The following is a 14,352-nucleotide window of genomic DNA, read 5'->3' on the forward strand; positions in this document are numbered from 1 at the left end:
CCCGGCTCGCAGAAAAGGAAATCCTACAACGCTGAAAGAAAGCAGCGAATATCTCCACTAAAGACATCGACGCAAGAGCCACTTTTACATTCGGAGGCTTCGGGGCAAGAAGTGACGAGGGTAATTTCAGACTAACACATAAATATATAAATGAACCGATATGACTGACCTTTTAATGATCAGTTCACAGACTTGTCTCAAAATAGAAAGCAAGTGAGCAAAGTCCCAGAAAGGTGTGAGCACACTTCACAGATAAAATCATCTGACCGTTTAATGAGTACACAAATATACATTCAGCTCAGAGTCTTGTTTCATCAAAGAGTTTGCCTGATGAGGCTTTTATCCCATTAAATCCAAGAATTTTTCCTGCAAACTAAGTGCATGCATTTCAATCCTTGGACCTCCCTAACATATGATATTTATGAATGGTGGTAACAACTGGTATAAATTGCTTGTAATTCAAGGCAATGAACTTTCTGCCATTACTTTGTAAAACTCTAGCGTCACAGACTTCTGACCTACTGTTTACTGCAGTGACCTTTGATTTTCTTAGACAAGACCAACACCTTCATTTGGATCTTTCTTCCGTTTTAAAGCCCAGATATACCTGAGTACACTTGAGTTTTTGGTCACAAATGATTTTCTAAAAGAGACCAGAAGACATGGTTCCAATAAATGTTTTCATCTTGTTTTCTGCCTTAAACTTTTAATGTGGATACAGTTTTTGAAAGCTCTTTCTTATAAACTGTGGCATAAGTTAATTGGAGCGCTTCAAAAATCATTTTGAGTTATTTTATGGTCTGCTGGATGAGTGATTGTTTAACTTGGAGTAATTTTGGTCCACCACCTCCTTGGAAGGTTAATGTTCCCTTCATCTGTGGAAGACGGGTTTCATTGTTGTTGGAAACCCAAAACCTTAAAAATGTCTAAGAAATGTAACCCTTTCTACGTTGGATTTTATTTTTTTCCCCTGAGATACTCATCTATTTATTTGGGAAGATGTGTTGCTTTTTGAGATCTTTCAGCCTTCTTCATGTTGTCAGACAGGTCCTAGTTAGGCGAGTTCTTGCCTCTTGATAATCAGTCTTGATTGTGGCTGGTGAAACTCAACATAGCTGTTCAAAAATGCTGGTTATTTACAGTAAATCCTTAATTTAGCAGAGAACATAGATTGGTCTGATATTGCTTCTTTCTTAATTAACAGTGTTTACAAAGAGTTGTAGTTAAGATGACAGGCCTTTAAAAGTCTGAGTGATCAAGCAAAAAAAGTAGCTTCTTTAATCCAGCTTTATGTTTAGTTTGGTCTCAAAGATTTCTTGTGTCCTTGAATAAAACACAGAATTTGAAAAAAAAAAAAAAAAAACAACAACAAAAAAACCCCGGAAACTTCCTGAAAATCCCTCCCAGGATCACAGCTCAGCTAAATGGACCAACACAGAGCAAAGGCGTCATGTTCCAGCCAGGGTTTTACATTCAAACAATGTACACTCAAACGGGCTTGTCAGACATCTTCCTCTGCAACTTTTCAAACAGACTTAAAAGGAGACACGAAGCCGACACTGTAAAGCCCATTCCCCCACCGCCCGAGACACTGAGCTATCAAAGCCAGCAAAGTGGAAACACAAGAATTACCAAAGGATTGCAAACACACACAGTCTGACATCACAGGTCCAGAGCTGAGCCCACAGAGGCAAGTGTTCAACACAAAGACAGAAAAACAAGTATCAAATGAAATCTGCAAACTCGTATCAAACTCCGGAATCAGTTGGGAAAGTCTTGCAAATTTGAAAAAGTCAAAGGAATCCACTTTTTCCCCTCCACCATTCTTTTATTGCCATAAAAAAGGACATTTGAAGGTTTCTAAAAACTCTGAAAAGTCAACAAAGCTATGTGCAAAATTCATGCATCTTCGGAGCCAAGATCCAACAACAAACACCAGCGATGGGACGGAACGAGAGGCGCTCTTTGGGAAAAGGTGCCAAAGTAAAGCTAGAGGAACAGGAGGTTGTATTTGTCACCAACTCTTTTAAACATTGATGCTTTTACCTCAAATAATTACAACTCTGCTGGCTTTAGGCGTCCAATTACGTTGATTATGTGTCTGTTCTTTGATACGCACAAGTCATGTCAGCACAACAAACAAAGTGGTTGCCATCCAGGAAATATCAAGGATTTTTTGCAAATCACAGTCCCGGAGCCCATCTATAAAAGGAATAAAGAAAAATAATGCTTTCAGTTATGGCTAATTGATCTGTCTTTTTACTTTTTCCCCTTCAGGTTACTTTGAGAACAGAAGTTCCCAGAGCTGACAGGTACTCTGTGTCTCCTTCAATGTATCGCAGAATGAAAAGAGATCCAGTAAGGAACAACATGTACCGGACTGGTAAGGATGAAGAGGCACACTGACATCTAATTGTCTACATGAAGAACCCAGTCTGAACAAAGTTTTGCTGTGCATGCTTTCTCCAACTGCAGGAGATGCACTGCGTCTGCCTTCAACAGGCAACATAACAGATTATTTATATGATGAACACATATTTCTGGGTCCAATTTTAAGCTTTCAAAGGCGGCTAACAATTGAGGAATGTTCTGAGCCATTTCCAAAAAAATTCTTTCAAATTCTTTTAAATAATCAACGTAGAGATTTTAAAGGAACAAGTGAGTTTGATCCACTTTGAAATAAAACTATAGCAGAAAAGTGTATATTTTGCTGATTATTGACTTATTATTTTAGCTCAGAGTGAATAAAAACCAACATATAATCTTTAGAGGTCTGGTGGTGAGGGCTGTTTTGGCAGCAAAAAGAGGAACCAACACACATTCAGTAGATGCCCTTTTTTGCCATGTTTTTGTTCTTAATCCACAAACATGATGTTGAATACTTTGCTTTTCTGGTTTGATTAAAACACATGTTTTGTTGTCATAAAGTTGCCTTTCTCTGCAGAATGACAGTGTTTCTTAATCAATTCCTAGTCAAACAGACGGTCTATCCCTTGACTTTGGTTATAAACACATCCGATGGAGAAGTTTCTGATCTCTGCCGGCCTTCCCGCCCAGCTGAGGACCCACACAGCGCACCTGCATCCTGTACCTGCGCTCTTCTCTGGTCCAGCAGCCCATGAGGTTCTTATGAATTCACAAAGAGCTGGCGTATCAATAATAAACAGCCTTCTCAATTATTGACAGCTCTGTACATCACTACTCTTTACTGTTCGTCCCCATCTTGCTTTCTGAGGTCCATTACCTTCCCTGCACTCACTTATTTGCCTGTTCATTTATTCAGGGGCCTCCTCCTTTTCTCCTTCTGCTCGTCTCTCGTTTTCGACCCAGCTGTCAGCCTGACTGCAGATGGAGAGGAAGAAAGGTGGGAGAATTAGGAGAAATTCACGCCTGCATGTGCCTATCTGACTTGCGTTCTTGAATGCTTTTTGTTGTTTCGTTTTGGGTTTTTTTTGCATATGTTATGGAGTATGTCTCTCTTCAAAAGCAAATAAAATTTCTACATTGCTTGCCAAAATCAGTTGGGCTTTTTTTAAACCCTGCCTTCACCTCTGCATGCATAGAAAAAAATAAAGTCCACCGCTCCATCCAGCATTCGGCGCTTATTACAGGAAATATGCATGTGCAGCCAGCTATCTGAAAGACTGTTCCACTCTCCACCGAGAGAGACGAGGAGAGAGCCACATAATCCTCACAGAAAGTGGATGAGATGAGAGCCAGGTCCACTCTGCGCTCAACAGGGATCTTAAAAGCCACCCACACAGTCTCCATCAGCAGGGATAACAAAAGAAAAAGGGAAAAAATAAACAAAAGAATATGGGTTTTTCTTTTTTTTGTCCGGTTCAATTTATTTTTCTCTCATTTCAATCATTTCATGCCAAAATCTACAAATACTGAATTCAACATTCATATTAGTCTCTATTTGTTGAATGTTGGTGTTTTTTATGCAGCTGACATTATGAGCTATACGAACCACATTTCCATTAAAGTCCATTTGTGTTGCTATCACCTAAATAACTTGCATTTGCAGAAAACAGTTTGATGACCTTTAAGAAGATGCAGAGCTTTACACAGAAATAGGCCGACTGCCCGTTTCCACTGACGGTACGGCTCGAGTCGCTGTGGTTCAGTTGCTGTGTTTTTACTATTAAAGGCATTTTATGGTCAGATGAGACAAAGACTGAGCCTATTTAACCATGAATGCCACGAAGCATGTTTATTTAGCTCAATGTGATTGACTAATAAGAATAATAAAAAGAGTAATTAAACCCCAAATCAATTCCTTTTTGCAGATAATCTGTGTAAATTGGGCCCCAACTGTGCCATCTTTTACTGCTACTGTGCAAATGTTGACATTTTTGAGTAAAACTTCTCAGTGCTGCCCTCTTTGGACTAAAGAGTGGCTACTGCAATTAGTTTTTTCTATTGGTTACAAATGGTATAGCTTAGTTGCTCAGTTTTTATGATGCTGCTTGTTCTTCATGTTCTCTAGCAAACTCATTGGATCCACCACAAAACCAATGGATGAATTCATTGAGATTAATTTGCACACAAGCGGACAGTGTCTATTCAGGTGACTTGTGAATTTGTTTGACCTGAGTTTTATTCAGGGAAATCTGTCAAGGGGGACGAATACAAATCTACTTCACACTTTTTGTATTTCTAAGAAAAAGAAAAATAACATTAAATGTGCAAGACCAGCAAATACATTTACAGAAACTAAATAAAGTCAAACGAGAGGTTTTATAATTCGAGATGTGTTCTCTCTCTGACCCGCTCCCACTGTGTTTATTTTTATTTACTTATACGCTACATCTCTCTGGCCCGCTTCCCTGTCAACTCAAACCAAACCAACATGTTTTACAAGCACTTGTGGAAAGCAAATGCCAAGACATGAGAATACAAATCGCTTGCTTTCATTTTTCTTTTTAACACAATAAATCTTGTCCTCTGTCAAGTAGCATGTTTGTCTGCAGATCGCCAGCCCCAAAGTTCCAGCCTGCTTTCCACCACTCTATTCCAGTCTTCCATCCTTCCTTCCTTCTTCCCATCTTCCCTCTCTCACGCTGACAGTACCTGAGGGAAGAGGCCACCTGCGGACCAAGTGGGGAATCAGCCGACAGCTGTGTGCACACTCTCTCCGGTGGCCTTCAATTATTCACTCACTTCTCCCTCCTCCTCTCTATCTTCACTCTGCTCTTTTCATCTCTCCCCACTGCTGCTGCCTTAACCTCTCTCTGTCTCTTTTTCACACAGATTGCATGTGGCATTATCCCCTCCTGTTCTTTCTCTGGTTTAATCTCCTCCCTTTCTCGTTGCTCCCCTTTTTCTTCTCCACCTCTTGGACTTCTATGACCGTCACTCCATCGCTTTGCTCACCGTCCTCCTTACCTCGGCTACATCAGCTCCTTACCTTCACTCCACTAACCTACTCTCTCCTTCCCTCCATCTCCCAGCGTCTCCTCCTTCCTCACATGCTTCCCCAAAGATTGATGACTCTTCAGCACCAGGCAAACAGGCCTGTTTAAAGTTGCATGAGGTGATGAGACCAACTTCTCTCCTTCTGTATTTCTCCTGCTCCAATTTTCCTCCTGCCTCCCCTCCTTACATCTAATGGCGGTGGCCACTTCTACAGGAGAGGCCTCACGCTGTTCCAGACGGGTCAGAGGACTCCCAATCAGACAGCTCCCGCTCGTCCTCAGCTCAAGTCAAGATGCGTCAGTGTGACGTGTGGCAATGAGCAGCGAACTGACTTTATGATAAATGATCCCCCTAAGGACACAACTCATGAACAGACAAAAACAAGCTGATTGTCGTTGATATAATGGCAGTGAAATGACAGCAGCAGCAGGGAAGACTGCCTGTGCTGGGCTTGTTGAATATACCGCTGTTTATACTGGACAAGTAGATGCAAAATTTTATGAAAGGATTTAGTGCAAATATTCCTTACATTAGCAACATTTATTAAACAACCACTGTGCTGTCTTGACTGGCCTGCTGGCACTCCTGGTTGGTGGGCTGTAGCCTGATCTGGCTTCCTGTGGGGTGGCTGCCTGTGTGATGGTTGGAGGGTGTCTCTCCACTGTCCCTGGCCTGGTGGGTGAGCCAAAGGCTGTGGAGGCTGGAGCTGGGAAGCATAGGTGGGGCAGAGTAGAGTCTAGGGACAGGAGGGGGATTAAGAGATTTGGGTCATGCTTGGGCAGACAAGACAGTGAGGGTTTGGAGGTTGGGTGCACCAAATGGGGCATGAGGTCCTGAGTGATTTGACAGGTCTCTGAATCCTGGGCTACTCTTCAATGGGCTTGGTCAGTGATGTTGGTAAGGCCATGGGTGGGACAGGAGTGGGCTAATTTGGGTACTGCCCCCACGTGGATTCATACCAGGGCCTTGGCAGTGTCTTGACCTGTAATGGGATGCTCATCAGATGGGATAGTTAGGTGTCTTCCACACCTAGGTCCATCTGAGTTCTTGCTAAAGCTGTGGGCTTGTGCTTGTCTGGTGCTCTGGGTGAATGTGCTTGGTCTTACTGCAGGGGGTTGGAACAGGCCCTAAGCCACAGAGTCACGGACTTGGCCTGCACAGTGGTAGATGACTTGAGGCTGGATTCAGGGGGCTCTGTGCACTGCGTTTCAGCCTATACACCTCTTTGGCCTGTGGCTGCTGCTCCTGTGCTTCATTGTCCATCTACCCCTCAGAGGCATTTGGCTGCACTGCTGTGTTGTGTCCATCTGCCTGGGGCTTTTGCAGTCTTAAAGAGCAGAGTCCAGCTGTTCTTTACTGCAGGTTTTGTGTTGCAGGTTTTCTACCATTCTCACCACTGTAACTGTGCATCTCAAGGTGACAAACTCACTCAAACATTCAACACAAGCACATGCTCTAAAATATAAGCAATCCAAAGGATTGAAAGATTATTATTAAGACAATATGGCATGCCTACAATAATACTGAATACAGTTTTGATTTAATAAAGCAATCATACAACTAGGATTCCATCTTGAGATATCCTTTTTGCAGAGCAAAACTTTCCTGCCACATATAGTCAACTAGTTTCTCTACATAGTATTCCTGAAATGCTACCAAAGGACACATGAAAAAAAAAGTAACTTGAACTAGACTGGTTGAGAAATATTATAGTGCTTTTGTCAGAAATAGCAGAACTGTGTGTGTAGAAAGTTAAAGGTAGACATTAAATTCCCTTCTAGAGGAGCAAAGTCCTGGAAACAAATGCACTACTGGGAAGAACACTCAAACTCCCCTGCCCACAAGATATATATGTATAAAAAAATTTATTTTGTTTTAGCTTTCTAAAAAAACATGGTTTCCTAGGCAAGAATTGTGTGGAATCCTTTCATGTCCACATTATGCTCAAAGTCTATTTCATCAAAGTTCAAGGTATAACTTTAACAGAAATGGGTTATTTAATTGTAAATAACCTATTTACAATGAAAAGAGCTGCAGTGACATGCAGTGTAGGTTGTGGGTCAGTTTCCACAATGTCCAGCTTGCTATGAAAAAGGAAAGAGCCTTCCTAAAGGCATCGAACAGTGACTTCCTCCATTGACTTTGAGGGCACTCTTTTCATTCGACATATCAACATTGTGACTGAATCTGAAGCAAATAATTGGTAACCTTTTTAACTCTAGTCTTTATCCAAATGAAAAAGGATCTCTTTAGCTGGGAGGATTTATCTTTGTGTTTTGGTGCTACATGAACAGTCTGCATGCACAAAAAGATGCCTGCTGTTTGAGGAGTAAATGTTGCACTTTTTGACTGTGGTAGAACTGAATCAGGACACAAAGGTGCAGTATCCAATGCGCCGTAATGAATGAACAAGAAATTCCGCACACGTAATTTATGTGCGAGCTTTTGTTTTCGTTCATTCTCTTCTCACAATGTGCCACACAATGAGTCGAAGCTTCTCAGAGCCATCATTATGCAAACCTCAATTTCACCAATCTTACTTGTTCAAGGGAATCAAAGGGCGGACGATATCTGACCCGAGACACAGACGGACGATTAGCGAACAAGCTGTTTGACCTGAGCTGCTTAACTGACTGCCATCAAACAGGCAGGGGGTTGATAGGAGAAGGCAAGGACCAGAAAGCATCTCTTCCCTTTGTTTTATTCAGACCTCGATACAAACCCTCCACCTAAGAGACAAGAAACTAACTGATTGACTGATTTAACAAAAATGTGATAATTAAAAAGCCAGTTATAGTAGCACTATGACCTACAGGTTAAATAAAGGAAAAAAAAAAAAAAAAACACACATTAAAATTGTCTTCTGTCTTCCTCTGCCTAACTTCCATCTTGATCATCCCTGATTAGTGACTGGTCAGCAGGAATCTCAAAACTCAGATTTTTTTTTTTTTTGTTTGTTTGTTTTTATCATCACTTGATGTACCATACATAGCCAAGTTATGCTAATCTAACAGCGTCAATCACTTCCAGTGAGACATTTTAAAAGTCAATTTTGCTCTATTCTATATTTTTGAGTCTTCAATTTCTATCATGGAACAGGAAGGATTTATAATTCTTACACTTAGGGGGAAAATGTAGATTGTCTGCAAAACACAAAACCAATTTCCTTAGTTAACTTTGTTAATTCCCAGAATGCAAATGCCATTATTGCATTTAAATAGGGGTACCAAAGTTCAGTCCTGGAGATCGACCACCCCGCAACTTTTCGATGCGTCCCTGGTCCAACGTTCCTGAATGGAGCTATTTGAACATGAAATGTGAATTTTCTTCCAACAACTGTATTTCTGGGTTGAAGTTTTTTTAAAATAAAACAAAAACAAAAAAAAAGCAATAGTCATTATTGTCATCGTCACCCCTTTCTCTTGATCGTATCAGTCTCCTTAGCTCTGCTTAACGCAGACAAACACAAAAAAAATTGCTATCGATCTTTTCATGTGGACTCTGAAAGGCAGAAAATCTTGCCCAAAAAAACACCTCTTTCTTTGCAAAGTGATACTTTGCGAAAGAGATTCAGTCATGGAAAATCTCTGGTGAAATTAGCTGCCGGAGAAAAATAAGCTGAAGAGAGCGAGGGAGAGAGAGAAGAGCATTTACAGACAGACAGGGAAAATAGGTGAAAGACAGAAGATTCCCACAGAGGCATTTAGAAAGAGAGGCGACTCTGGGAGAGAGTGAGGAGGCTGTGAAAAGGAGAGAGCGAGGAAAAACAAAGGTAGACGGCGAATCAGATGGTCAGAGTGACAGAGGCAGACTGACGAGCAGCAAGAACACGTTGGGGAGCTGAAAGATGACTGAAAAATGCAGGAAAAGAAAGAGAAAAAAAAAACAGGGACTTGATGTACCATCTTTTTCAGTCCGGAATGTGAAGGTCCGGAGGCCCGTGATGACCTCGAACTTATTTTCGCCCAGTCCTTTCACCTGTCTGATGGCACTGACCAGGATCAGACCTTTGGAGTACATCTCCTAAACAGAGAAACACATGATAAGTGCTCCAAACACACACACACACAAACTGAGCTACATTCATGCAAATATTGCTATCGAATTCCTGTTTATTCCCATTATCTGCATCTGTAAACACACAATGACTTTTTCCCCCCAGCGCATTGTTTGCATCAATAGATGTGTAAATCGGACTTGTACTACCGTCAGCTGGGATTGAGCTCGGTTTGAAACAGCACTGACAGACATCCGCATCAAAGCGGAACCATATCCCATCAAATGCAACGTCAGATTTGTTCGCACAAATGGCTGCCTCTGTTCTTTTTCCAAGCGTCAACTTCAATAAACGCCACTAAGCTCTCGGACAAGCAGAGTGGGTCAAAATGCTGCAGATGTTGCTGGAATAAAAATAAAAGATCTGCCATACATTCAGAGTGAGAAAGTCAAGTTTGATCGGCAGTAGTTGATGTCTCTATTGGGGACAGGAAGAGGCTGATTTTCAGTTGGACCAGCACCAACCCGGCTGATTACTCAGCCGGAAACTCTAAAACCTATTTTTTCTCTGATTTGTGCACAACATAAAAACACCACAAGCACTCTAGTACAGAAGTTGTTACTGTGGGAAGTAAAGCGTTCGCCTGCCTGTTTGTGGTAACTATTTATGGATTTTTCTACAAAAAAAACCCCAAAAAACCTAACCGGTCGTAGAAAATCTGCCAGGTCGCAGATCCTTTTATAGAGCACATATAAATTGTTCAGAAGAAAAAGCAGCTTGGGGAGCTTAAACATCTAAATGCTACTTGACACACAGCCAAACAAGGGGCACCATTAATTTTCCCTGACATTCACTGATTTCAACTCCAGTCTGATAAGAAAGACTGTAGCTATTACAGTAGTGCTGAAGCAGCTAGCATCAAGTATAAATGCATTTTGAAAAATAATTGTTGTTCGAACAATTAAAATGGTTAGTCACAACAAGTCATGGGTAGCTGCAGCACACAACAACGTCTGTCATGGTCTTCTGATAACGTCGGAGTTAGCAGGTAAAGATCTTCATTGTGTAGTTCACTGTCCATTTTATCAAGTGAAACACAATTTATAGTTATATGTGTGTCACCGGTTTAATGAGACGCATTAAGTATTAGTAGTTCACACCAGCAATTTTCAACTTTCTATGTATGTGAATGCGCTCCTGCTTCCTTAGTTGTAATCTTGACTTCAGGTTGCATTCTTGTTTTTGTGGTTGGTTTGTTTCTTGCAACTGGGAATTTGGAAGTACAAAGAGAATACGTCACAAAATCCGACACAGAGACATAAAGATGTCAAATCTGTGAAAGTTTTGTCTTGGTATTTATTATCAGTGAACCCCTATTTTGTAATGTCTCCTCTCACACTGGTATTCTGACATATATTTCTTGTATGTTTTACAAAGACCATTGATGGGAAATTAGCAAAAATCTGTAACAGCGAGTCAGTGTTTTACAAACAACATGGAGATTTTTGCAAATTGTGATTAGTGCATCTCTAATTAGAGCCAAAATTCATCCTACCATCATTATCTGCATCTGTAAGCCCACAAGTGCTACCCTTATTAGCACATTGCTTTCATCAATATCTCATCAAATGTTGTGGCTAGTTCATTCCCACAAATGGCTTTTGCTGCTTTTTTTTTTTTTATTATTCTATCATCAACTTTGATAAAAGGCACCAAGCCCTCGGGCAAGCAGAAGCAGCGTGAAAGAGCACAATCAAATCAGTATTAGTGTGATCTTTTCATCTGATTCCGAACTTGAGATGTGAAAGTTTCGGAAGGAAAAACGGCAGGAAGCGACTCAAAATTAGTGAAATGCGAGACCTCAAAGAACAAAAATAAAACAATGTTACTTTAGATGCAAAGGGACACGTTAAAGCAAATATAGAGGCTAAAAACAAACTTCACCAATATAAAGATGTTAAAGACAAAAGAAAATGGGGACGCACACTGTTCTGGGATTTGGACCACCGTGCATTACGGGTACAGGTAAAGAAGAGTTTGATTATGTGCAATGTTTTATTACCCTCATGTTTTTCCCCAAAGTAGCATTAAAACAAGGAAGGATGTTGCACAAGGGGCTTTCTGACCCTCTTTAGAATCTCCCAAGATAATGGCAATTAAAGTTCTGGGTCAATGTGGGTGTGAAACGGAAAAGAAAAGGAAAAGTATTAAACCTTAATATTATGACTGCTACTAGAGGCAAAGACAGAATGGTACCGCTGTCAAAATCGGAATTCAAAACCTTCTGTGACAAGCGCAGCACTGAATTTCCTTTAAAGTCGGTGGAAAAATTCAAAACGATCTCAAATTGTGATGTTCGTGCGACAGCGTGAACTCCGGAACAGTACATTACGCTTCTGTAACGATGTAAAAATCCCTTGGTTCGCATTTAAGGGAAAAAAAAGGTCATGGCAGACATTGCATTATTCATGTTGATAATGTCATTATCATTGCAAAGTAAGAAAAAAGAGAGAGAGAGAGCGACATGACTCATTCATTTCCTCTGTTGCTCTTTAGTAGTATTGACCTGAATTTTAATTCTCAGCCTACAAAAAAAAAAAAAAAAAAGAAGGTTGTGTTGATTGGCATGCATGATGCTGTTTGTTTGCTCTACTGTCCTATCTCGGGGTCACGTCCTGCAAAGGCAGAGTGCAAAAGCAAGTGATGGGAAGGATGAATGAGGGAAGAAAGCGGAGGTGAACTCCTGACTCCCTCTTGCCATTCTTAATTAAGCCGGTGACCTTGACGTTTGCAAAGAAAGAAAGAAAGAAAAAAAAGAGTACAGCCTAAAATATGCCAACTAGCACAGTAACTCAGGGAGAGTGGGGGCGGTGGGGGAATACACACGAATGGAAAAAGCTCGAAATAGAAAAAAAATATAGAAATTAGGTTCATGTGAAAAGGCCAAGGAGAGAAGTAAAAGAAAGGAAATGGAAGGAGCACAGGAAACACTACAAACCGAGTGATACGGGGATCTAAAAGTGGCTCATGAGGAAGAAAAAAAAATTACACATGTGGGAAAGGGAGACATAATGTAAAAATGAAGATGCCTAAGGGGGTCAGGTAGGGGTCTTCCTCATATTAAAGCAGGATGTTAACAATGGCAAGAAGTGGCTCAACCTAATTACCGACCCGCAGCCTTGCGCGTCTCTCTCCCTGGGAGTTTCACTGTGGTATCTGCCTCTTTTTCCCTCTAAATTTAGAAAGAAGTCAAAGAAAGGTGAAGAAGAGGAGAAAATGAAGCATGCATCTACATTTGTGTGAGCGTGCGTGTAGGCGTGTGTGTGTGTGTGCATGAATTATCTCTGCGGTTGTTATGCTGATAATTACTGTACACCCCCAGTATGGGTTAACAGTAATTAATTGTTTTAATTCTGGTTTTGGGGTCACAACGGAGAGAGTTTGCTTAATTGGTTATTGTGTGGCCTGTAAACACTGCGGAAGCAGGACAGAAGGAAGGAAAGGAGAAGATTTCCGCAGCTACATACTCTTAAATTCTGCTTACAATCTGATCTCAAGAGGGGGAAACGCAAAAAGGCCTTCCCGTCTCCTCACACGCATTCGTGATTCACCTCATTCCAACTTTCTCCCTCCTTACTGCAAACAGCAAGTCGTGTTTTACACTCACATGTGTCTAAATCTGTCCCATCACAGGGTTCTGTCAGTTTCTTTTTTTATTTATTTTTTATTTGTTTTTTGGGTTTTTTGTTGTTTTTTTTAGCGAATAAAAGTCCCTCTGCTGCCAAGGGTAACCGTGTCTCTTCAAAAGCAAACTAGTAAACTTCAGGAAACAATTAAAGCAAAGCAATGGAGCTAAAGCCCACAATAATAGGGGCACCATGAGGAGAAAACAGGGAGGAAGTCAAAATAAATAAATAAAAACACTGAAGAAAAAAAAAATGGTTGGAGGATGCATCTACCAAAATGGAGTTTAAGCTGTTGTGTCTCCAAAGATCCAGGTTTTGCAGTGGAGGTACGAGGACACCAGCTGGTTGAAGCAGAAAATTGCAACTTTTTTTTATTTTTTTATTTCCAACAGATTCTTACATCTAGACAGATTCTCAATACTCTTGTCTTAAAAGACATTATGTTATTTTTCCTCTATATTTGTGTTTCTCCTTTGGGAAATGTGCCCACAGGGGGAATTTGGGTGTTTTGATGCTGTGACAAAACAACAAGTTCAATGTTGCATGGAATCAACTGGAAAGAGTTGCTGTAACGTGTACTGCATAACTTGGATGTCAAAGATAGGATTTGGGAAAAAAAAAATAAAATATATATATATATATATATATATATATATATATATATATATATATAAGCTGACTGGATAGCTCAATACATAAGGCATCAGTATATCACCCGAGAGGGCAGGGTTCGAATCCAGTCTGGGTCCTTAGGCAAGACCCTTCAAGCTACTGCCTACCTCATACCATGAGAGATACTAAGTTGCATAACATGCCGGCTCAGACGTCGCCCGGCCAAACAAGGTCTGCGTCAGGTGTTGGGGAACCAGAGCACCTTGATGACAAATGGGCTACTGGAACAAGACGGAAATGGGCGAGAGATGAAAATGTGGATCTGTTGGAATGCTACTACTCAAGTAACCCTAGTGAGAGAGGTTACATGCAAAGACTGGGGAAGGAATGGTTACTTCGACATCCCCAGTCAACACTAAGCGCTAAACAACTAGTAGCTCAGTGTTCCAACATCCGCAAACGGCAACTGCTATCACAACTTGAGATTGACGAGATACAACACAAATGCTACGGCAAAAGGGAGGAACCCGGATGTCAGGACTGTGGGGACTTAACTACAAGTCCCCACCCAGTGAGGGGATACACGGCCCCAATGAGCGAAACAGAGCTGAACGAGACAGCTGCTGACCTGAGAGA

The 14,352-nt window shown here is 41.0% G+C and overlaps 1 protein-coding gene across 4 annotated transcripts in view; it reads right to left on the reverse strand.

Moving 5' to 3' along the window:
- Positions 1-14,352, reverse strand: part of arap2 (ArfGAP with RhoGAP domain, ankyrin repeat and PH domain 2) — a 130,900-nt gene that overhangs the window by 89,245 nt on the left and 27,303 nt on the right. For all 4 annotated transcript variants that reach the window (XM_055060298.1, XM_055060299.1, XM_055060296.1 and 1 more), the window contains one exon: positions 9,324-9,444. In XM_055060298.1, coding sequence (XP_054916273.1) covers positions 9,324-9,444 — 121 coding nt within the window. The remainder of the gene's footprint in view (positions 1-9,323; positions 9,445-14,352) is intronic.

The sequence above is a fragment of the Poeciliopsis prolifica genome, unplaced genomic scaffold (assembly GCF_027474105.1).
Source record: "Poeciliopsis prolifica strain line A6 unplaced genomic scaffold, Auburn_PproV2 SCAFFOLD058, whole genome shotgun sequence".
NCBI lineage: Eukaryota > Metazoa > Chordata > Actinopteri > Cyprinodontiformes > Poeciliidae > Poeciliopsis > Poeciliopsis prolifica.